At 42.4% G+C, this 18,046-nt stretch overlaps 3 protein-coding genes across 4 annotated transcripts; 1 reads left to right on the forward strand and 2 right to left on the reverse strand.

The window, feature by feature from the left end:
• Window positions 1-348: 348 nt before the first annotated feature.
• snx30 (sorting nexin family member 30) lies at window positions 349-10,542 on the reverse strand. The gene is made up of 9 exons (XM_022766579.1): window positions 10,363-10,542; window positions 7,398-7,613; window positions 5,871-5,981; window positions 5,571-5,729; window positions 4,528-4,717; window positions 2,999-3,198; window positions 2,255-2,344; window positions 1,648-1,800; window positions 349-661 (listed from the first exon to the last, which is right to left on the reverse strand). The coding sequence occupies exons 1-9, from the start codon at window positions 10,495-10,497 to the stop codon at window positions 584-586; spliced, it is 1,332 nt and encodes a 443-aa protein (XP_022622300.1). The 5' UTR covers window positions 10,498-10,542; the 3' UTR covers window positions 349-583.
• Window positions 10,543-11,371: 829 nt separating this feature from the next.
• On the forward strand, window positions 11,372-13,480 carry inip (INTS3 and NABP interacting protein). Of its 2 annotated transcripts, XM_022766595.1 has the most exons (5): window positions 11,372-11,474; window positions 11,642-11,687; window positions 12,143-12,239; window positions 12,444-12,531; window positions 12,962-13,480. In XM_022766595.1, exons 2-5 carry the CDS (start codon window positions 11,663-11,665, stop codon window positions 13,058-13,060), a joined length of 309 nt encoding a protein of 102 aa, XP_022622316.1. In that variant the 5' UTR covers window positions 11,372-11,474; window positions 11,642-11,662; the 3' UTR covers window positions 13,061-13,480. The 2 variants fall into 2 exon arrangements, with proteins under 2 accessions (XP_022622316.1, XP_022622315.1); XM_022766594.1 differs by having other exon boundaries at window positions 11,372-11,687.
• An 87-nt stretch (window positions 13,481-13,567) lies between these two features.
• Window positions 13,568-17,005, reverse strand: kiaa1958 (KIAA1958 ortholog). The gene is made up of 5 exons (XM_022766606.1): window positions 16,703-17,005; window positions 15,892-16,384; window positions 15,538-15,717; window positions 14,949-15,140; window positions 13,568-14,778 (listed from the first exon to the last, which is right to left on the reverse strand). Exons 1-5 carry the CDS (start codon window positions 17,003-17,005, stop codon window positions 14,471-14,473), a joined length of 1,476 nt encoding a protein of 491 aa, XP_022622327.1. The 3' UTR covers window positions 13,568-14,470.
• Between the last annotated feature and the right edge of the window lie 1,041 nt (window positions 17,006-18,046).

Raw genomic sequence — 18,046 nt, forward strand, 5'->3', positions numbered from 1 at the left:
TTTTGCCGTCTACCGTTTTCACTGGCTTTCACAACCTGACAGGGAAAGAAATCTTGGGGATGCTCCAAATAGTTTTACTTTAATTTAAGATACTTCGCACCCACTCAAAATTTCTGTATCTGCCTTTAAAAACTGTTTTCTGCAAGGCTGAAGAGTTATCCTTCACATTTGGCTCAACGTGAACATGGAGAGAACAGAAAGAAAAAGCGCCTCTCTGAGACCGCAGTTAAATAAACACAAATAGCATTGGCAACCGACTGTTAATTGGAAATATGAAGTAGAAAAAGTCAATAAGAACAATGACAAAAAAAAAAAAAAAAAAAGTCTGTACATAGTAGGTCTCTCCTCTTTCGCTGCTGTCCTTGAACGCACCGTTCATTACCTCTTTTGCAGGTCAGATCGTGGAGAGAGAGACGACTCCCCCTCTGTACAATCATCTGAAGAGAGAACAGGGGCAAAAGTCCAGCAGTTTCAGTCTGCTGCCCAGGTTGGTCCTTTTCCTTGGCATGAGTGTGAGTGTGTTACAGAGAGGGAGAGAGAGAGAGAGAGAGAGAGATAAGGGCCAGAGACATGAGGTGATGTTTCAGTTCGTCTCGCTCGTTTTGTCCTCAGTCTGTTTGTCCTGGAGGAGAGTTATGAGCGACTCCCACGCTGCCTGGCACTAGACAGGGAGGAGATGGGCGAAGAGTCAGTCGATGGAGGGAAAGAATGAGGTGAGAGGGAAAGACAGAGAGAGGCAGAGGCAACTTCATGCATTTGTTTTACATTTTGTTTTCAGCTTTACATTCAAGTAAAGCATTTCTATCGTTTCTGACTTTTGTGTTTCAAAGTGGCTCGTTTGATGGGTAAGATAAGTCTGGGAGAGTGAGTGAAAAAGCAGCTCTTGTTTATCCCTAAATGTCCCCACTTAGGCGCCCTTGAGCAAAGCATTTAACTCCTCTCTGCTTCAGTGGATCACACTGCTGTTGTACTGGGCAGCTTCCATGTGAGAGGGAGTATATCTGCGTGCTTCTGCTAGAGAGCATTCATCTTCAGCGAATCCACCCTGGATAAATAAAGGTCAACAAGAGCTCAGCTAGTGCTCTGTTGGATCTGGTCCCAAAGCTCAGCTGGCTACAGATGCTAGATTATTTAAGAGTATTGACTTGTTACTATGTGTTTACTATGGATCTGTCGCCTGAAACAAAATAATCTTATTGACAATGATTAGGGCTGGGCATCAGACATCAATACTTTTTAAATTCTATCTGCAGAACTGAGTATTGAAAACATTTCTTAAGGTTGAATAATAATGCGTTTAATGTCACGTTGGAACAATTATCAGAAATGTGGCTTTTGTTCAATTGATATTTATATAGAAATATCTTTAAACCGTCCAAAAACATATCAGTATCAATATATTTTGAAAGATACTCAGCCCTAACGATGACTAACTTCTACACTGACACTCTTCTATTTTTAGTGTTATTGTGGGAAACATGGAAACCTGCATCTTCTTTGTCATAATTTGTTTATTGGTGGGTGTGAGGGCTCTAAATTCTTCTATGTGTGAATACATTTTAACACAATAACACCCAACACCCCAAAGTCCATGTTTTTGCAGTGTTTTCAAGTCATTGCATGAGTGCTTTACAGCAGCCAGCGTACCTTTTCATAGTAGTTGATGTTTTTGTCGGCCATGCCGGTGAGAAGCTGTTTGAAGTCTTGTCTCTTGTTGCTCTGCCAGCGCTCCCAGTCCGCCTTCAGGTCAGCGTTGAAACATTCCACTTTGTCCTGGCATTTCTCTACTTCCATTGGTATCTACAGCGAGGCAGAGAAAACTACAGCTACAGGGGGGTTTGAAGGGACATAATACGAGACTACATTTTATAGGACTAGACTCACAGGTGAGGGGAGGGGGGGTGATCTGGGTGGTGCATTAGTTTTGGAGGGGAGGGTGGTATCAGAGAATTGAATTGAAGTGATAGATGGATGGATTTTTGTACAGGTAGATCCAACAATTGTCCCTTTAATTCCAGGGCATACCAGCTGCACTTTGAAATGAAAATAACGTGGTGAATAATTAACTGTCTGGTTGAAATACTTGTATTTAAAATAGTTAAATGCTACAGCACATGCTTTCAACAGTGACATTTTAAGGATTGAGAGTAACACCATGAAGTTAACCTTGGCAAAGTACCGACACCCCCAGGAAATGTGAACAGTGAACGCAGCAAAATTTGAAGGCTTCCACATGTGAGGGGAGGATGCTTACAGGCGTTCTGTCCTCCTGTTTGCGCAATACGGCTGCTTCTAGTCGCCCCTCGTACTCCGCCTGGCTCTGGTCCCGCTTCCTCAAAACATTCTGCAATATCCAAACGGCAAACAATGTAGCGTTACTACGGCTTTTACTGATCCTGTAATTATTTCCAAGAGACAACTTATGAAAAAATATTAACAGAGAGAGAAATGCTGAATCAGGGGCTTGGTGAGGACAGGACATGACACATGTAGAATCTAAGATGATACTTCCTTCATTCAGGGTCAGAGGTGACTAAGCAGGATAAAGGATCAATTTTGAAACAGTCTGTGTTTTTGAGTGTGCAGCTGTGGTTCAGGAGGTAGAGCAGGGTTGTCCGCTGATTACAAGGTCGGTGGTTCGATCCCCGGCTCCTCCAGGCCGCATGTCCAAGTATCCTCGTGCAAGACACTGAACCCCTACATTGCCTCTGGTGGCTGTTCTATCAGTGTATGAATGTGGCAAGTATCGTGAAGCGCTTTGAATGGTCAGTAAGACTAGAAAAGCGCTATATGAGTCCATTTACTTATTTCATTGCACCAAGAACCTTTTAACATTTAGAAATAATATTAACACCAAGGACTTATTAACAGTTAACAGAACATTATAACCTCACAAATGTCAATCTCAAACCGCATTTTCCCGTAACAAGTCATACGTTTGATCTACTTTTAATGACTCTGTTTGGCTTTCAGTTCCGAGGCGACCACCCTCTCTCACCTTCATGGACTCTATGTAGAGGACGTACTCTCTGAGCACTGGCAGAAAGTCCTGGCTCATGTTGTCACTCAGCTCCTCCAGCGCTCCGCAGCACGTTGTCACGCTGCCGGCCACGCCCTCCAGGGGGCGCCGCAGCTCCTCCTCTGACCCCGCCCAGCTGGAGTACACAGTGCCGTACTCTCGCAGTTCTGTTAGGTACTCTGGGAAAAACATAAAGAAAAGTAGAGTTACGGCCTTCGTTCCTCTACACAATTCAGTTTCTGCTGACTTTTTCATGCTTCATAATGACCTGTGGATGAAGACACTGCTGCACTGGGAATCAGATCACAGCAGAACCTTCTCTCTTTCCTCACAGGCGATACTGAGGGATTGTCATGTTCCACTGCAAAATCTATATTTGTAAATTACACATGAGAGAGGCTGATGGCCAAACACCAGGCTGCTGAGTCGGGCATGCATGGCATTTGCTTTTTCACACATTCCGTGTCAGCTCATAGGCCTTTATTATCTACAGTCCCCCTCCCTGAGATTCCATCTTATCTCCTTCAATATTGAAACAAGGACTTTTCCTTTACGCTCCAGATTTTCAGGCCACAGACTGCAACACATTTAAAATCCGAACAGACGGTGACAGTGAGGATTTCACACGGCAGAATCACTTGTCATCACTTTTAGGACTGTAGTCATCAGCCATGCAGCCTCAAGGCCCAAAGGTCAGTCGGTTTTTCTCCAAACAAACACTACAGCAGTGCAAAAGTCAATACTGCAGATAAACTGGTACAGGCTAGTGTTAGCCACCTTGCTAAAGACCGAACCATTTCATGACATACACACAAGTGCAGTGTAGCATGTACAAATAGCTGCCAGTACGTAAGAGTATGAGCAGGTCTACTTGAGGCCACGCTGCAGGCAGCACAAACCACTGTTTCTAAATGTTGTTTCCTGGTGCCTGAAATATGGGTTTGGATAAATTGCACAATGAAGAAGTGGTCAGCTGTCTGACCAGTGAAGATGCTTACAGCTCAGGGCCGGTGTGCAAAGTTCTGCCAGACCGAGGCCACATTTGCATAATAATAGAGTTGGTAAATGTGAGATCAAACAGAAAAGCAACTGGTAAATAGAAAAGCAAAATGTTACTTTTCTCTTTAAAACCTGTCATTTTGAAATTTATTTTGTATTTAATTCTATTTTCAAAGTGATTTCCAAATTGATTCCCAAGTCCCGCTATTAAGAAATCTAGTTTTTAAATCATGTGTTTATTGGCTGCATTATGTAATGTCAACCTACGCTGCCCTAATTTTCTGTTTTGCAAAATCTCTTATGAATGTCTCCATTATTGCCAAATGCAACAATGAAGAAATTAACTTGTAAGCATTTGCAACACTGCTCGGTCCTCCGTACATTAAAACCAATGTTAAAAACCTCAGATCGACGTCATGTCCGAAGTCGAGTGAAAGCTCTGAGACCTCAACCACCGTAGAGACACAGGCATGAATTTATATCCCCAGCCTCCTCCATCGGTGCGATACCTGACTGCTCTTTGAGGATCCTCTGAGCGATGCGGTCGATGGTTCCCAGTTTCTGGCTGAAGGTGTCCAGGTACTCTCCCATGGCGCAGAATTCGGCCGGCCGCGCCCGCAGCTTGTAGCCTCCGGCCACGTGCTTCACCGACTCGCCCACTTTGGTCAGCAGGGCGAGACCCTGACGCTTGTTCAGGTCCTGCAGACAAACAGTGACAACAGCAACACACAATGATGTCAACTGTCACCTGTATGATGAGAAAATCCCACAGCTGCTTCTACTCTACTTTATTACCTTCAGTGCTTTATCACCAGTTTTACATGGTAGATCTTTATACTGTTCTTGTGTGGTTATGCTCTACTTCCTTTTTCTGAGTCCAATTATTTTACTGCTGCAAGAACCTAATTTCACCACAGGGATCAATAAAGTCTTGTCTTCTGTCTCAGCTACTGACTGATGGCAGAAATGGAGCGCGCAGACACACACACAGACACACACACACACACACACAGACACACACAGACACACACACACACACACACACACAAAGTTAGGAAGCAGAGGCTCTGCATTTTACTGGAAGATCACTGCTGAGATTAAGTGTTTTGATTTGCTTTAAACATGCATCTGTATTCATATTTATTTTATATTCTTCTTTTTGCATTTTACCATGATATATTCATAGATCAGTGGGACTACTTTCCTCTGTGGATTACACTAATTGATTTACTGAACTCTCTGTGCTGATGGCTGTTTATTAAGAGTTCTGGGTGACGGAAATTAAACCATTTCAAACCAAAAACCAACAGCTACACGGCCTGTGGCAGCAGATGTTTGTGGCAACACGGAGCCAGCAGTACGAGGAGAAGTTGAGCAACTCAAAATACTCAAAGTAAAATAAAAGTGTTGTTGTTAAGGGGTGGAGGAGTGATCTTAAGTGATCCTAAAATCTTATAAAAGAACAAAATGAAAATAATGAAAATTAGATGAAAGGTTCACAAAAAGGCCTGTGGAGAAAAAAAGTGAACTTCCCATCCTTGTGCTGTCTCACCTTGGCAGACAGGAAAGCGTTTAGATGCGGGTTGAAGGAGAGGACGGGATGGTCTGCAACTCGTTTCAAGAACTTGTCTAGAGCTTTCATCCTTGTCTCCACGAACTCCTCCGAGAAACGGTCCACCACGCCCTTCATCACAAACTTCTCTGGCAGCGGCTGGAGACAAGGAGAGACGGAAGAGGAGCAGGAGGAGGAGGAGGAGGAGGAGGAGGAGGAGAAGCAGAGCAGAGAGTACAAATGAAGCATCTCTCATTGGAAAACAGGGCAGTAGGCTGCGCCGTGCCTCATTTGACCTACTGGGATGAGGTGGGTCGGCTGGCTGTCTTCCAACTTGATCCTCAGCCAGTCAAAGTCTTGGTAGCGACGTCGCACGCAGTATTCTGGCAAGTCAAACTCTATCCGTGATGTCTGAAGAAAAACACACACACACACACACACACACACACTTGTTGTGTTACCAGGGAGGATACAGTTTATAAATGACACAATAAAAGTCCAATTCTCATCCTTCATTTATCAAAACCCTGAAGAGGGACCCACATGTATTTACCTTCTGTAACTGGGGGTTCATTGTGTGTTTCTGTCGACTGAGGAAACATTAAGCCAAGTTAAGTCCAAGTGCAGTGTGTGGACAATAATAAAAAAAACTGAGGTGCTCCCTACTTTTGAAAAAAAACAAGTTACATTGTGTGAAATGGCTTGATAGGTTTTTTTGACAGGTTTTTTAAGTCAGTAGCAGTGAATTACATTTGCATGATTCTCATAAGATGATTTATGATTGGTAATTTAAGATTAGTTCATTGCATATATATAAGTTGATAAATGTATGTACAGCAGAATTCATATCTACACATTAGACTATAGCGTTACCACATCTCTGCTCATCTCAGCCCATTACTAGATTACTGTTCATGCTTGACCCTGAAATACAGCTGACACTGCGGATATGCACGCAAACACACACACTCACTCTCATGCTCTCACTTAACACTTTGTGTTCATACTGGGGATGTGATATTTGTCGAAGGCCTCTGAGCTGAGGCAACACAGTGGTGCACATAGCAGCTGTCATTTGTAACGGTGCAAGGCTACATTACGTTTGAGTATCCTCTTGTACCCCAAGCTGCTGCTCTACACTGACCAAAATAGAAAAACTAAGACACCAAGGACTTTAATATTACAACCACAGCTATACATATTGTACAAGAGCAGATCAAAAGAATTAAAGAGCTTCTAGATTGTAATTGACCATCATGATTTTCTTCTGTGGTTTGATCCATTTCATGCATGAACAGGTTGTAAAGGTCGGGCTGAATTATTGGGGAGACTATTTTTCTAAAATTTGAATAGTTCAAAAGTAAAAGTGACCATTTGACAATTATGTTGTGGCTGCATTACATATTTTTAGGCACTGTGGGCATAGAATTTGGTCTGTAAGTAAACAGCTGTTAATGCTATCGCTGGCTATGTAGCAATGGCAAAAGTTACAAATAGCTCCTTTAAATATGAATTAAAATCAAGCACAAAAGACACAAATATGGATGTTGTGAAAAAGAAATGAGATGATGTCTGTTCGTCAGCTGCCACTTGACTCTGGGATATCAAACTATGATGAACTTACCTCTCTGCGCGGGGGGGGGGGGGGGGGTTGTGTAAAGATATTGACTGCGTGCTTTTTAGGAAAACTGATTGCAGTAACATTATGTATACACGATTGGCAGGTGGGCTAAAACATGCAAAACAACCACTATGATCCCAGTAGACTGAGGATTAATGCGGTCTCTCTTGTCCAGAGGACAGACTGTTATCATGACAATAGCAGACCTTGGTGGACACTCTGTAGGTGATGTAGGTCTCCATGGTGGACACGTGTTTCTTTGGGTCGTCCACTGTGACAAAAAGGTCACGGGTTTCCATGGATGCGTAAGGGTCCCGGGCGTCTGCTTCCAGGTCATCGTCCAGCTGCAGCCTGTTGAACAGCGAGGACGCCGAGGCAGGACTCGACGTCTCCACCGGCGTGCCGTTGGTCAACACCGCTTCCTGCATGGACACATATGACACCATGGTGACATCAAATTCGGATGCTGCAGCGGGAAAAGCTGCAAACAAAGAGCTGATAGATTGATGCTGACGGTGATGCAGTTGTTTCTCTCTGTCAATGGAGCTCTTGTTGAGGCTGCTGCTGCTGCTGCATACATACCCTGCATCATCTGACACTACTCTCATCCTTCTAATTGAATGATGGACGAGAGGAGAGAAATGGAGCATTTGTGGAATGGGGATAAATGTCCACAGTCTTTATACAGAAAATGTGTGAGAACCACTGCTAGTTACACCAGCTGTAGGATACCAAAAGACCAAATTTATCTCATTTTGAAAGAAACTGACATTGTTTTTGCCATTAACAGATGATGAATGAGGTATTTTAGAGGTAAGCTTTCCTGTGAAGTGCCCTTCATGACATCCACTTGTTTTCTGGACAAAGAGATGTTTGTTCCACCTATCAATCAGTATCTGGGTCTACAAAAACACATCTCCAGGCTTCACCCACACACAGCAAGGGTGCTCAAAAAAAAGGTATAAAAATGCAAATAATTGGAAAGTCTTTAAATGAAGAGACAACTTGTGGATCTAGACATTGCTATTTCTTCTTCGTGATGTTATTTAAATCTCATTTCCAAAGTCCAAATGACATAAAAAGGCACATTACTACAATAGAAAGTAAGTGTAAAAACATAATGATTTTATGATGTATTCATATATTACTGCACATTCAGAAGGGATTCATTAGACCAGCAGCAGAGACAACAGGAAACAGAATGTTGAATATAAACATTGACAAAAATGTAAACACTGCAACAGGACGGTAGGGAAGACACTGAGGCAGCAGATCTGCATCATCGAAACTGGTTGAAAATCAAGCTACTCTATCAACCCGCACCGAGAGGTTTGTCTTCATCTGAATTCCTGGCATCTCACACCTCTCGCCATTCGCTAATGTCCTCTGAGGCCACGGCCTGCCTCACACAAGGAAGGAACTACTTTCTTCCTGAAACAGGTTAAGGTGCATGTGGGAAAGCAGATTTGCTAATGTTCAACCTTATTCACTTTTTCTGCCACACACACTTTTTTTTTTTTCCTAGGCAAGTGCACAACTTTCCAATTCAATCAGTGTCAAGAAAAGTGTTACAGCTCTCTCTCTCCTCTCTCACTCCGTCACATACACACCCTACAACCGCACACACTGACCACACACACATTTTCGTCACACCACTCTCTCTCTCTCTCTCTCTCTCTCTCTCTGCTTTACTCACAGAAACACACACACACACACAGGGTGCTGACTTTGTAAGTGCTCTTTTTACACTGTGGTGCTAACCTGCACTGATAATCACAGTTCAGATAATTGCATTGCGTTGCATCACTACATCACTGTGAATGAACAACCAGGCCACCGCAACACAGCCACGCTCAGACAGACACTGAGGGGGAATCTGAAAATATAACGCTGGGAGAGGCAGATCTGTTTTTAATACACAGCACAGCTGGGAGATGTATGAATTTAATCATAGGTATTGTGATACGGGAATGGATATAATGTGGGGTTACGCTCATTGTAAAACCAAAAGGGCTTAAATGTTGCAAAAATCATCTGAATTTATTTTAATCAAAGAAAATATCTCTAAATGTTAAATCTGCAAATGGATCCACTCAGCATAAAAATACAGCTACATACAATCATGGTATATATATGCCAGATTTTCATTCTAACAAGTTCTTTATGTTTTTCATGAATCAAATTACAACTCCTTCCAAAAAAAATCCACCCACGGCTCTGCATTCATGCCAAAAACTAATCACTTGTTTACTTCTTACCTCTTTGGTGGAGATAGTACGCAAGTGAATTCTTAGAGACTTCACATTTTTAATTTGCATGATGAGTCTTGGATTTTGCCTCAGGTTGGCCCTGGGTGTTCATGAATGAAAATAAAAATATTTTGAAAAAGTAAGTACCATACTCTTACCTTGCAAAATGGCCTTATTGGAAGGACAATGGGGGATTATAGCATGAACTATTGGCAATAATTAACTGCAATATTAACGTGGTTGCTAAGGTTGTAATTTCTAGGTAAAACAGCAGCAGGAGGACTCAAAGCGTTGTCATTTGTTTGCGCTGTCTATCTTTGTTTGCACAGTACTACTGAGCTTGTTATGATGTCAAGTCCCTTTATGGAAGTGGAATGAGGGGAGTCTGTTTTCTGACCAAAACGTGTAAACTGGAGTCAGTACAGTGCAGCACGCAATTTAAATGGTGTAATGGTGGAGACACATTACTCATAGTGGCACCTTTTGAGTGTTTAAGTGTGATTTTTTTCTGCAATGGTAAGATAATTCTATCCTTTTGTTTTTCTTTTCTTTAGGGTTAGGGTTAGCCCTAACCCTGTAATAAAAAGTAAGACCCTTTATAAGTTACAGTTAGCTCAGGTATGAGATTTATTTTTCATCCAGTGATTCAGTGGCAAACAAGTTCAAGTCTAACCTCCAGTCATGTGCAGGAAACCTTCAAAGCATTTTTTTTTTTTTGAAAGGCGTTAATTTGGGTTCTTTCCCGTTTTCTCTATTAAACTTCCATCAGTTTGCTATTACTTGCTTGATGGATTTAAACGCTGGTGCCAGCCTGACAGCATGTTAGTTAATGTTGTATAGTTGGGTTTAACCGTCCTCTCTCCATCCCCTAGTTGCTTTCATACCGCCGAACCGTAGTCAGTACAGCCCCAGCAGACCCTACCTTGTCCCCTCCAACGTTGACGGTGACATCTGGCCCCGGGGAGAGCGGCTCCTCGGCGGCGGACAGCGGGTGGAGGATCTCCGTGATGGGCTTCTGTCCCGAGCTGGCCAGGCCTCTCGGAGCGCCGACACTCATCCTGCGGGAGGCGGGAAGACGTGGCCGGGTATTGGGGGTAACAGCTGTCCGGTTCTCCGCGGCTGATACGGTGAGCGGAGACGGAGTCAGTGTGTCTTCAGATGAGATGTTACATCCGCTGGCTGGTCGTAACTGTCAGCTGACTCTCACTGCGCAGCTGCGGAGGTTAAACCCCAAGAACCCGGATGTAAACATACGCGTCACGTGACAACAATGAAACTCTAAAGATCGTCTACTGACACGATCAGGGAACTGTTAACCCTACTCATTTTTTTTACCAAGTTTATTAATATCACACATAAAAACGAAAAATTACATTGTAACACCATCTTAAACAACAGCCATTATGAATAAAATACGAATAAAAAACTAGTTACAAGCTTTGTTTCCAGAGCTTTCAACAATTTGTTATGATTGAAAGACTCATTTGAGATCTTACTGTCAAGCTATCTCCGTGACAACTGAGAACACTGCATCTGCCGATGAAGATCATGAGATGTAGCTGAAAAAATAGCAAGATATTAGGCCTAAGTAGACCATAAGATTTTTATTCATTTATTTATTTGTCAGTTGCACAGTCAGTTATGGTAAAATGTGAGCTTTATTTATGCTCTTAAATAAATACCTTCAGGTGGTTGGTTGAGCATAACTTAAAGTTTGAGAAACAATTTATGGTAAAGTTTTTTTGGTTTTTGTTTTGTTTTTTGGGCGGGGTGGAGGGGGGCATTTATTCCCATGCGCAAGCATATTTTCTTCTGACATCTGGACTGAACTGGACGTTTTGAGAGCTCATATTGCAGCAAGGCTGTTCACATGTTTTGGTTACCGGAAAAAGAAGCAGAGTGAGACATCGTCTTTCTAACCCTCCTAAAAACCGGTACTAGGTAACGAGGTAAAATGCGACGGAGAGTCCGCACACAATCGGCAGTTTTATCGTTATTTTAAACTTTCAGCTGCTGTTACATTGATGTACCTCAGTAAGTACTGTGTTACATATCCACCTCAGGTTTCAGTTATATTCATCATTCAGGGGGGCTTTTATCGTTGTCCGTTAAGTGCATGTAGCCGGGCGGAAGGAAACAGACAAATAAAACTTAGATAAACCACTAATAGAAACCTCTCAGTAGTTTGTTGTCTTCAACAGCGTCTTGCTACCTGCGCCGCCATGACTGCTAATCCTCCAGGACAAGGTAATTATTTATTTTTGGGCTAAACGATACTGGAATGGAAGTTCTTTGTCTTTATCAGTCAGTCTGTAGCCACCCCTGACTCCAGGGGCGGAACTACAAGCTCTGTGTCCCCTGAAGGCATCACAGCCTCTCTAGTTCCTCTCTCAACACTGACCCTCAATAGACACTTTACAACTTCACATCTCATCTCAGTGCTTTCAAGATTTGATGCATGAAAGATAAAGTAAATATGTAGTTGGTGTAAAAACTGTGGGGTAAAACTACTGTTAAAGTCTATATATCTAAAAGAAAAACTCTCAAAATTGAGTACCGATTCTCATTTTATATTACTAATCCTCAGTTAGCTTCTACTTCACTATTTCTTTTGACATTACATGAATCAAATTATGTAAGATATTCTGTGGCCCACTTTTGCTTTCACTTCTCGACCTCATCTAATTGTTTTTTCCACTCAGCCTTCCCAAACAAAACACGCGTGGCGATCCTGGCTGAGCTGGAGAAGGAGAGGAGGCGGCTGATGCAGAGTCAGTCCATGAACACTCCTGGGGCCAGGTACGGAACAGTATATAGCCATGGATGATAACAGGAGTTTTATGTCAGTCAAAACCTTGCAGAAACCTTTTTATGAGGGGAATTTAACTACTGATATAGTATGTTAAATATACATACTAATATAGTAAACAGTTAACTCAGCTGATATGAACAAACTTTGAGAGGTTAATATTATAGATATCTCTTTGCCCTCTTACACTGTAGCATCCCACTGTCCAGGCCAAGTCTGAAGGAGTTCAGGGACAACGCGGAACAGCAGCACATCGCTGCTCAGCAGAAGGCCGCCCTGCAGGTGAGACTAACAGAAATACAAATGCTGCTTCACAGCATCACAAGCACCTCACTAAATTAATATTAGAGGTTTTGTCACACTACTGTTATTAGTTAAAAAATTAACCTGCACTTAAGTTACCCATTCTCATTCTAAATATGTATTTCTTATGTTGATTATTATGTGGTCTTATTCAATTGTGGTTTGAATACCAGCTTGATACCAGTTACCAGCATGAATTCAGGTCTGAAAATAACTATTTTTATAAATGAGGTGTCATGGCAACATGAAGCATCTTACAAAATGAAGCCCAGTAACTGAAAGGTTATATGTTGCTTGATTAATCTTAACAAAAAGCAGAATGTGAAAAAAGCTAACTGCATTCAGCATAAAAACACAGATTCTTGTACAAATGAAACAAAGAAGAAATAAAGTGTGTCTTCTCTTGCAGCACGCACACACACACTCATCGGGCTTCTTCATCACTCAGGACTCCTCATTTGGAAACCTCATCCTCCCCGTCCTTCCACGCCTGGAGCCCGAGTCATGACCTTTCACCCCTGATCTTCCTCCTTGCTGCCTGGGACAAAGCTTTGAAATACGTGCACATCAGATCCCTGTCTCTCCCAGTTTCCTCTTTTAAGTCTGTGATTAATAGACAGTTGTTTGTCATCTTGTAAACAATCTCAGGGGAAAGTGAATCCATCATTTTTACATTTTCCAGACTAACAAGCTGGCTGCTGATTTTAGGAAAGCTTTCCAAACAGTCAGATTAGAGATTCCAGATCACTATGAAACATCCTGTCAACCAGGGATTAAAGGTGAACTCTAGATAAATACTGTAAATGTTATCCTGCTCTGCTGGCTATCACATGGATTTCCATAAAATGTACATTTTGTCAGGTTTTTTTACATTTGTAATTGATTTGTATTAATATTCGGATAATAAAATTGTTACATTCAATTGTAATAGCGCTGAATTTCAGCTTTCATTTTTTCAAATATAAAAAAAGAGAGCAGGATAGATAGCCTAAATAAATAGAAAAATGTGGCTGTTTTTTATCAATGATTTAAAATGACTCATGCTCAGTGTAAATGTGAACAGGGCTCTGCTCTGAGATGAGCCACAGGCTCCACTTGAATGCCTTCAATTGGCTTTTTTATACCATGCCCTGTTAATGAACAAAGACACATTGACTTGTTTAACTCCTAATACTCTGTTTTTGGTGGTTTATTGTAAAACAGTGGTCAGCAGCACACAAAACAACACACACCAGAATAAATACTGTATATTACCATGCATAAAAAACATTTTTTGAGTCACTGAACCTTGAATACTAAGCACAAGTTCCTCACTAGATCAAACTATTTACTGCAACCAATTCATTATAAACTGGTTTGAGTGACTGTTAGAGATCGCTTCGTGACGATGCTGCAGTGAAAATGAACCATGCTGGAACTTTGTTATGAATTCTGAGTTGTTCTAATTGCAATATAAAATAATGGTTCTGGTGACAGTCATACAGGACCTAAGACCACAAGCTTATTCTTTCCAGTCACAATTTTTCACGGCTGTTTCACAACTATACAAGAAGAAATCGTCTGGACAGGAGGCAGAAAGACCTTCAGTATTTCCACACCCACAGTAGTAGAAATGTGGCCAGCATGTAATGCAGCCACATGATAGGATAAGAAGTACATGAGATGATGAAAATGCTGGTACAAAAAAAATAAATAAATTACAGCAACCATGCGATATAACTCCTGGAATAAGCTGAGCATCACAGACTAAGATGGCACAGTATCTAACAGTACAAGAGGAGAATCCAAGGATGGGCCTTTCTCTGACCTGGTGATTTATGTTTGTGTTGGATTTTCTTTTAATTTGTACAAGACTGTGCATCGTAGGCCTCCGATTCAGTCACAGGGAGTCAGTCCGCCAAATACCTGTAACTATTTGTCACTTTGACACAATTGGCAGCAGTTCTCCTTTCGCCTTCATCGTTTTGATCTTGGCCTTAATGGTGTCATCCATCGCCTGTCGACAGCGGTGAGCATAATGCGCCAGCGTCTCCTCCTTCTCATCCCATGGTGCCAACGCATGAAACACCTCCGGAGCGGCCAGGCTGAGCTCGGCTATGGCCGCCGTGCGCGAGATCGTGTTGCGGTCCACCCCGACCCGGTCAAAGGCCACCTTCATGGAGACGCTGCGCCGAAACTCTTGCAGGGCGGCCATGTAGCGTGCTATCACACCCACCACATTTTTCACTGGAGAGGAGAGATACAGGGAAGAGTTCAATGAAAGAGACACATCAGAATATTAGTGCAAAATTTAGTCTCAATCATACATTATACTCTACGAGTCCTTATGACCCCAGTATGACACTGGTGTCAGTGTTACAGTGTTGTACATTTTCTTTGCTGTGTTATGTCCTTACTCCTGACTCTGGTGTTTTCTCCTTCCCGGCTCCTCTTGCTCCTCAGGGTCCTGTGATGCTCCAGAGGGTGAAGCTCCATTTCCTCGAAAGAGTCAAATAGTGTTGGCGAATCAAACCCTGCCACTTCGTCAGAGGAGGTCATGTTCGAACTTCCCGGGTCCGTCTGATTAGAGCAACGAGGCCACCTCTTCTCTAGAGTTAGAAATAGAAAAGAAGAGTAATGCATGTGTATAGGATTATTATTGGGAGTATATAGAAAATCATTTGTCAGTTGAGTTTAAATTTTTATTTTGTTTCCATTTTGATTTTGGTACTCATGCACTTCCACAGATTTCATGAAGATGTTTAATGTACTAATTTCCTGTTTACTGATTAGTATAATGATTTATTTAACTTCTTTTACCCCTATTGTTGTACTTTATCACAATTTTTTTTCTTACTGTTTGCATCTATTTTTGTATTTTCAACACTAATATGTGAGACAACATTTTTGCATGAAAGATACCACATAAAAATGAGCCTTGTGCCAACAAACTCCTGCTATTATTTTGAAAGCACACTGTAGGTGAATTTTCAAACCAAGCTCTACCTGGCCGCAGTCTGTCCTGCAGGAAGTCACAGATGAGTTCGGCTTTCTTAGTGAGTTCATGCTGCAGCAGCTCTTTGTCCTGCTTCAGACTGGAGATCATCTCTGTCATCTGCAGGTTACGGCTGCGTTCTGCACACAGTAACGCTCGCAGTCTCTCCAGCTCACTCTGGCTGCCTGCAGCTTTACACAAAGAATGACACAAATACAGCAGTAAACACAAGGACGCCAGAATACACACACACACACACACACACACACACACACACACACACACTGAGTAAGAATCAGTTTTCCTCGATTCAGGCACATCTGATGTCGGCCCTATATGATTTTCCAGGCCACTACAATCTGTACCTGCAGTCCTCTGTGTAGACTCTGTGATGGAGCTGCATCTCTCGGCTTGCTCTGCAGTCCCTCTCGTGCAGCTGCCTCCAACCAGCAGCTCCAGCTCTGGGTCCACTGACCCCTCACAGGCCAGATTGTGCCCATGCTGGGGCTGAGGGCAGGGTGGGAGTGGTTTGTTGGGCAACTGTATGCGAGTGAACTGAGAGTGTGTGCTTGTTGCCTGACAAGCCTGTGAAAAGTTGACAGCATCTGTCTCTGCCAACCCCATGCTAGCAACAGTGTCATAATCCTCTGCTGAGGTCGCTTCCTGCTTGACCTTTTTCCCCGCCGCCCCTCCTCCCGGTGCACAGTCTCTTTTTCTGGATGGGCGGGGCTCGTAGTCGCCATCCTCATCTGTGGCTGATGAATCACATCCAGCGATGTCAAACAGTCGGCTGCTGAACTCCTCCCCTTCTGATGCGGCTTCGCTGCAGGAGAGGTCACATGATGTCCTCGCTGCCACCTGAAAGGTAAGAAAGCCCACACAGGCTTTCACTAACATCACCTGAGAGCTCAGTGTAAATGAGTGTGAAACTTAAAGGGACATTCCTCCAATTTTGCATATGAAGTTCAGTTTACTCTGCTTGGGGAATACTGCTCAGCCTTTTTTTAAAGGCACAACATACCATGCTTCATGTATGGTATGTTTTGACACATTTTACATTTATGAAACAAATTGAAGCTCCTGCGATTTGGATATTGCACTTGGACATTACAATTATCCGCTTTGTGTCCACATTGTGATGTATTTCCTGTTGAAACAGAATGGTCTATACTTCACCTTATTTGGAGGACGGCCTCCAACAAACCTCTGTCCCTGGCCTGTCCCGGTATTCATTGAGCCTGCGCAGCTTTTGCTGTGGTCAGTGAGGGGCCAGTGGTAGGCGTGTCCGGCGCCACAGCCCCAAATGGCAACAGGGACCGTGCTGCTATGGGGACCGGGTTCTGGTGTCAGTAGATTAACATAAGAACCCCGGGTGAGGTGCTGCAGGCTGGGGATGAGGTTGCAGATGGTGCCGTGGCTGTGAGCCCAGCGGACGAGTTTACACAGACTGTCAGAGGTGGTCTGAACCAGGTCAGACATGTTAGAAACCTAGAGCAGAGAGAGAAAGGATAAAGTGTCTACAGCTGCTTGATACTTACTGTATGTTCAGGGTCAAGAGAAGATTTCTCAAGTTACAACTGCTTATTTTTAGGCTGCGGACAATTAGGCTATGTGGCCCAGAACTAAATAAATTCATGGTTTTCAGAACCAGACCTTCTGTGTTTTACTTTATTTTTTACTTTATGCATTTTTACAAAGGCTTAACATTGCCATGGAATCGGCAAAAAATTCTCAAATCTTTGTGTGTTGAATACAGGTCAGGGATGATTTGTATTTAAGTTTGTTTATTTATTCATGTTTTAAATTGTTTCATGTTTATATTTTTTGCATACACATTTAGTGGGTTTTAGACAGTACGCTTGTCCATAAAAGAATGTGCAATTAACTTGTAGCTCTTGTTTTACTTTAATTGAGACAAATGTATCCAGATTTGAAGGGCTCTTTTACTGTTAGGCTTTTGGTGTTGTCTCTTTGGTATGGATGCACAGGCGGGTTGAGGACCTGCTGAAGTTACTTTTGTAATTCAAGGCCTGCAATAGTTGCATGTTAGTCTTTCCATACTGTCAGTATTGGATTCTTAAATTCAATGTAGAATAGTTAGTGTAGATGAACGTGAAGGCAAGAAAAAAAAATCAACAAAATAAAGTGAACAATGATTAACATCACAATAATACAAATTTAGTCAGAAAACATTAAACATTGAAACATCTATATTTTTTTCTAAATATTTCTTTCTCTTTCTCTCTCTCTCTATCACGCATGTGCAAGCAGTGAACTGTACATGCTGTAACTCTCACTGTAAACTACAATCAAACCATCAGCGAGGACAAATCGTTCATCATCAGACATGTCTCTCATTTCCACAGGCAAACCCTAAGTCATCGGGGCACAAGAACAAAGCCCCTGCAGCCCATTTACATGTCTCATATTTACCTTCTTTTAATATTACAAATTAAAACCTTTCAGCTGTGAAGTCAAGGCAGGTTTCACATCATCACATCGTCCTCCTTCGTCCTTTAT

The sequence above is a fragment of the Seriola dumerili genome, unplaced genomic scaffold, assembly GCF_002260705.1.
Source record: "Seriola dumerili isolate Sdu_G_001 unplaced genomic scaffold, Sdu_1.0 BDQW01000874.1, whole genome shotgun sequence".
NCBI lineage: Eukaryota > Metazoa > Chordata > Actinopteri > Carangiformes > Carangidae > Seriola > Seriola dumerili.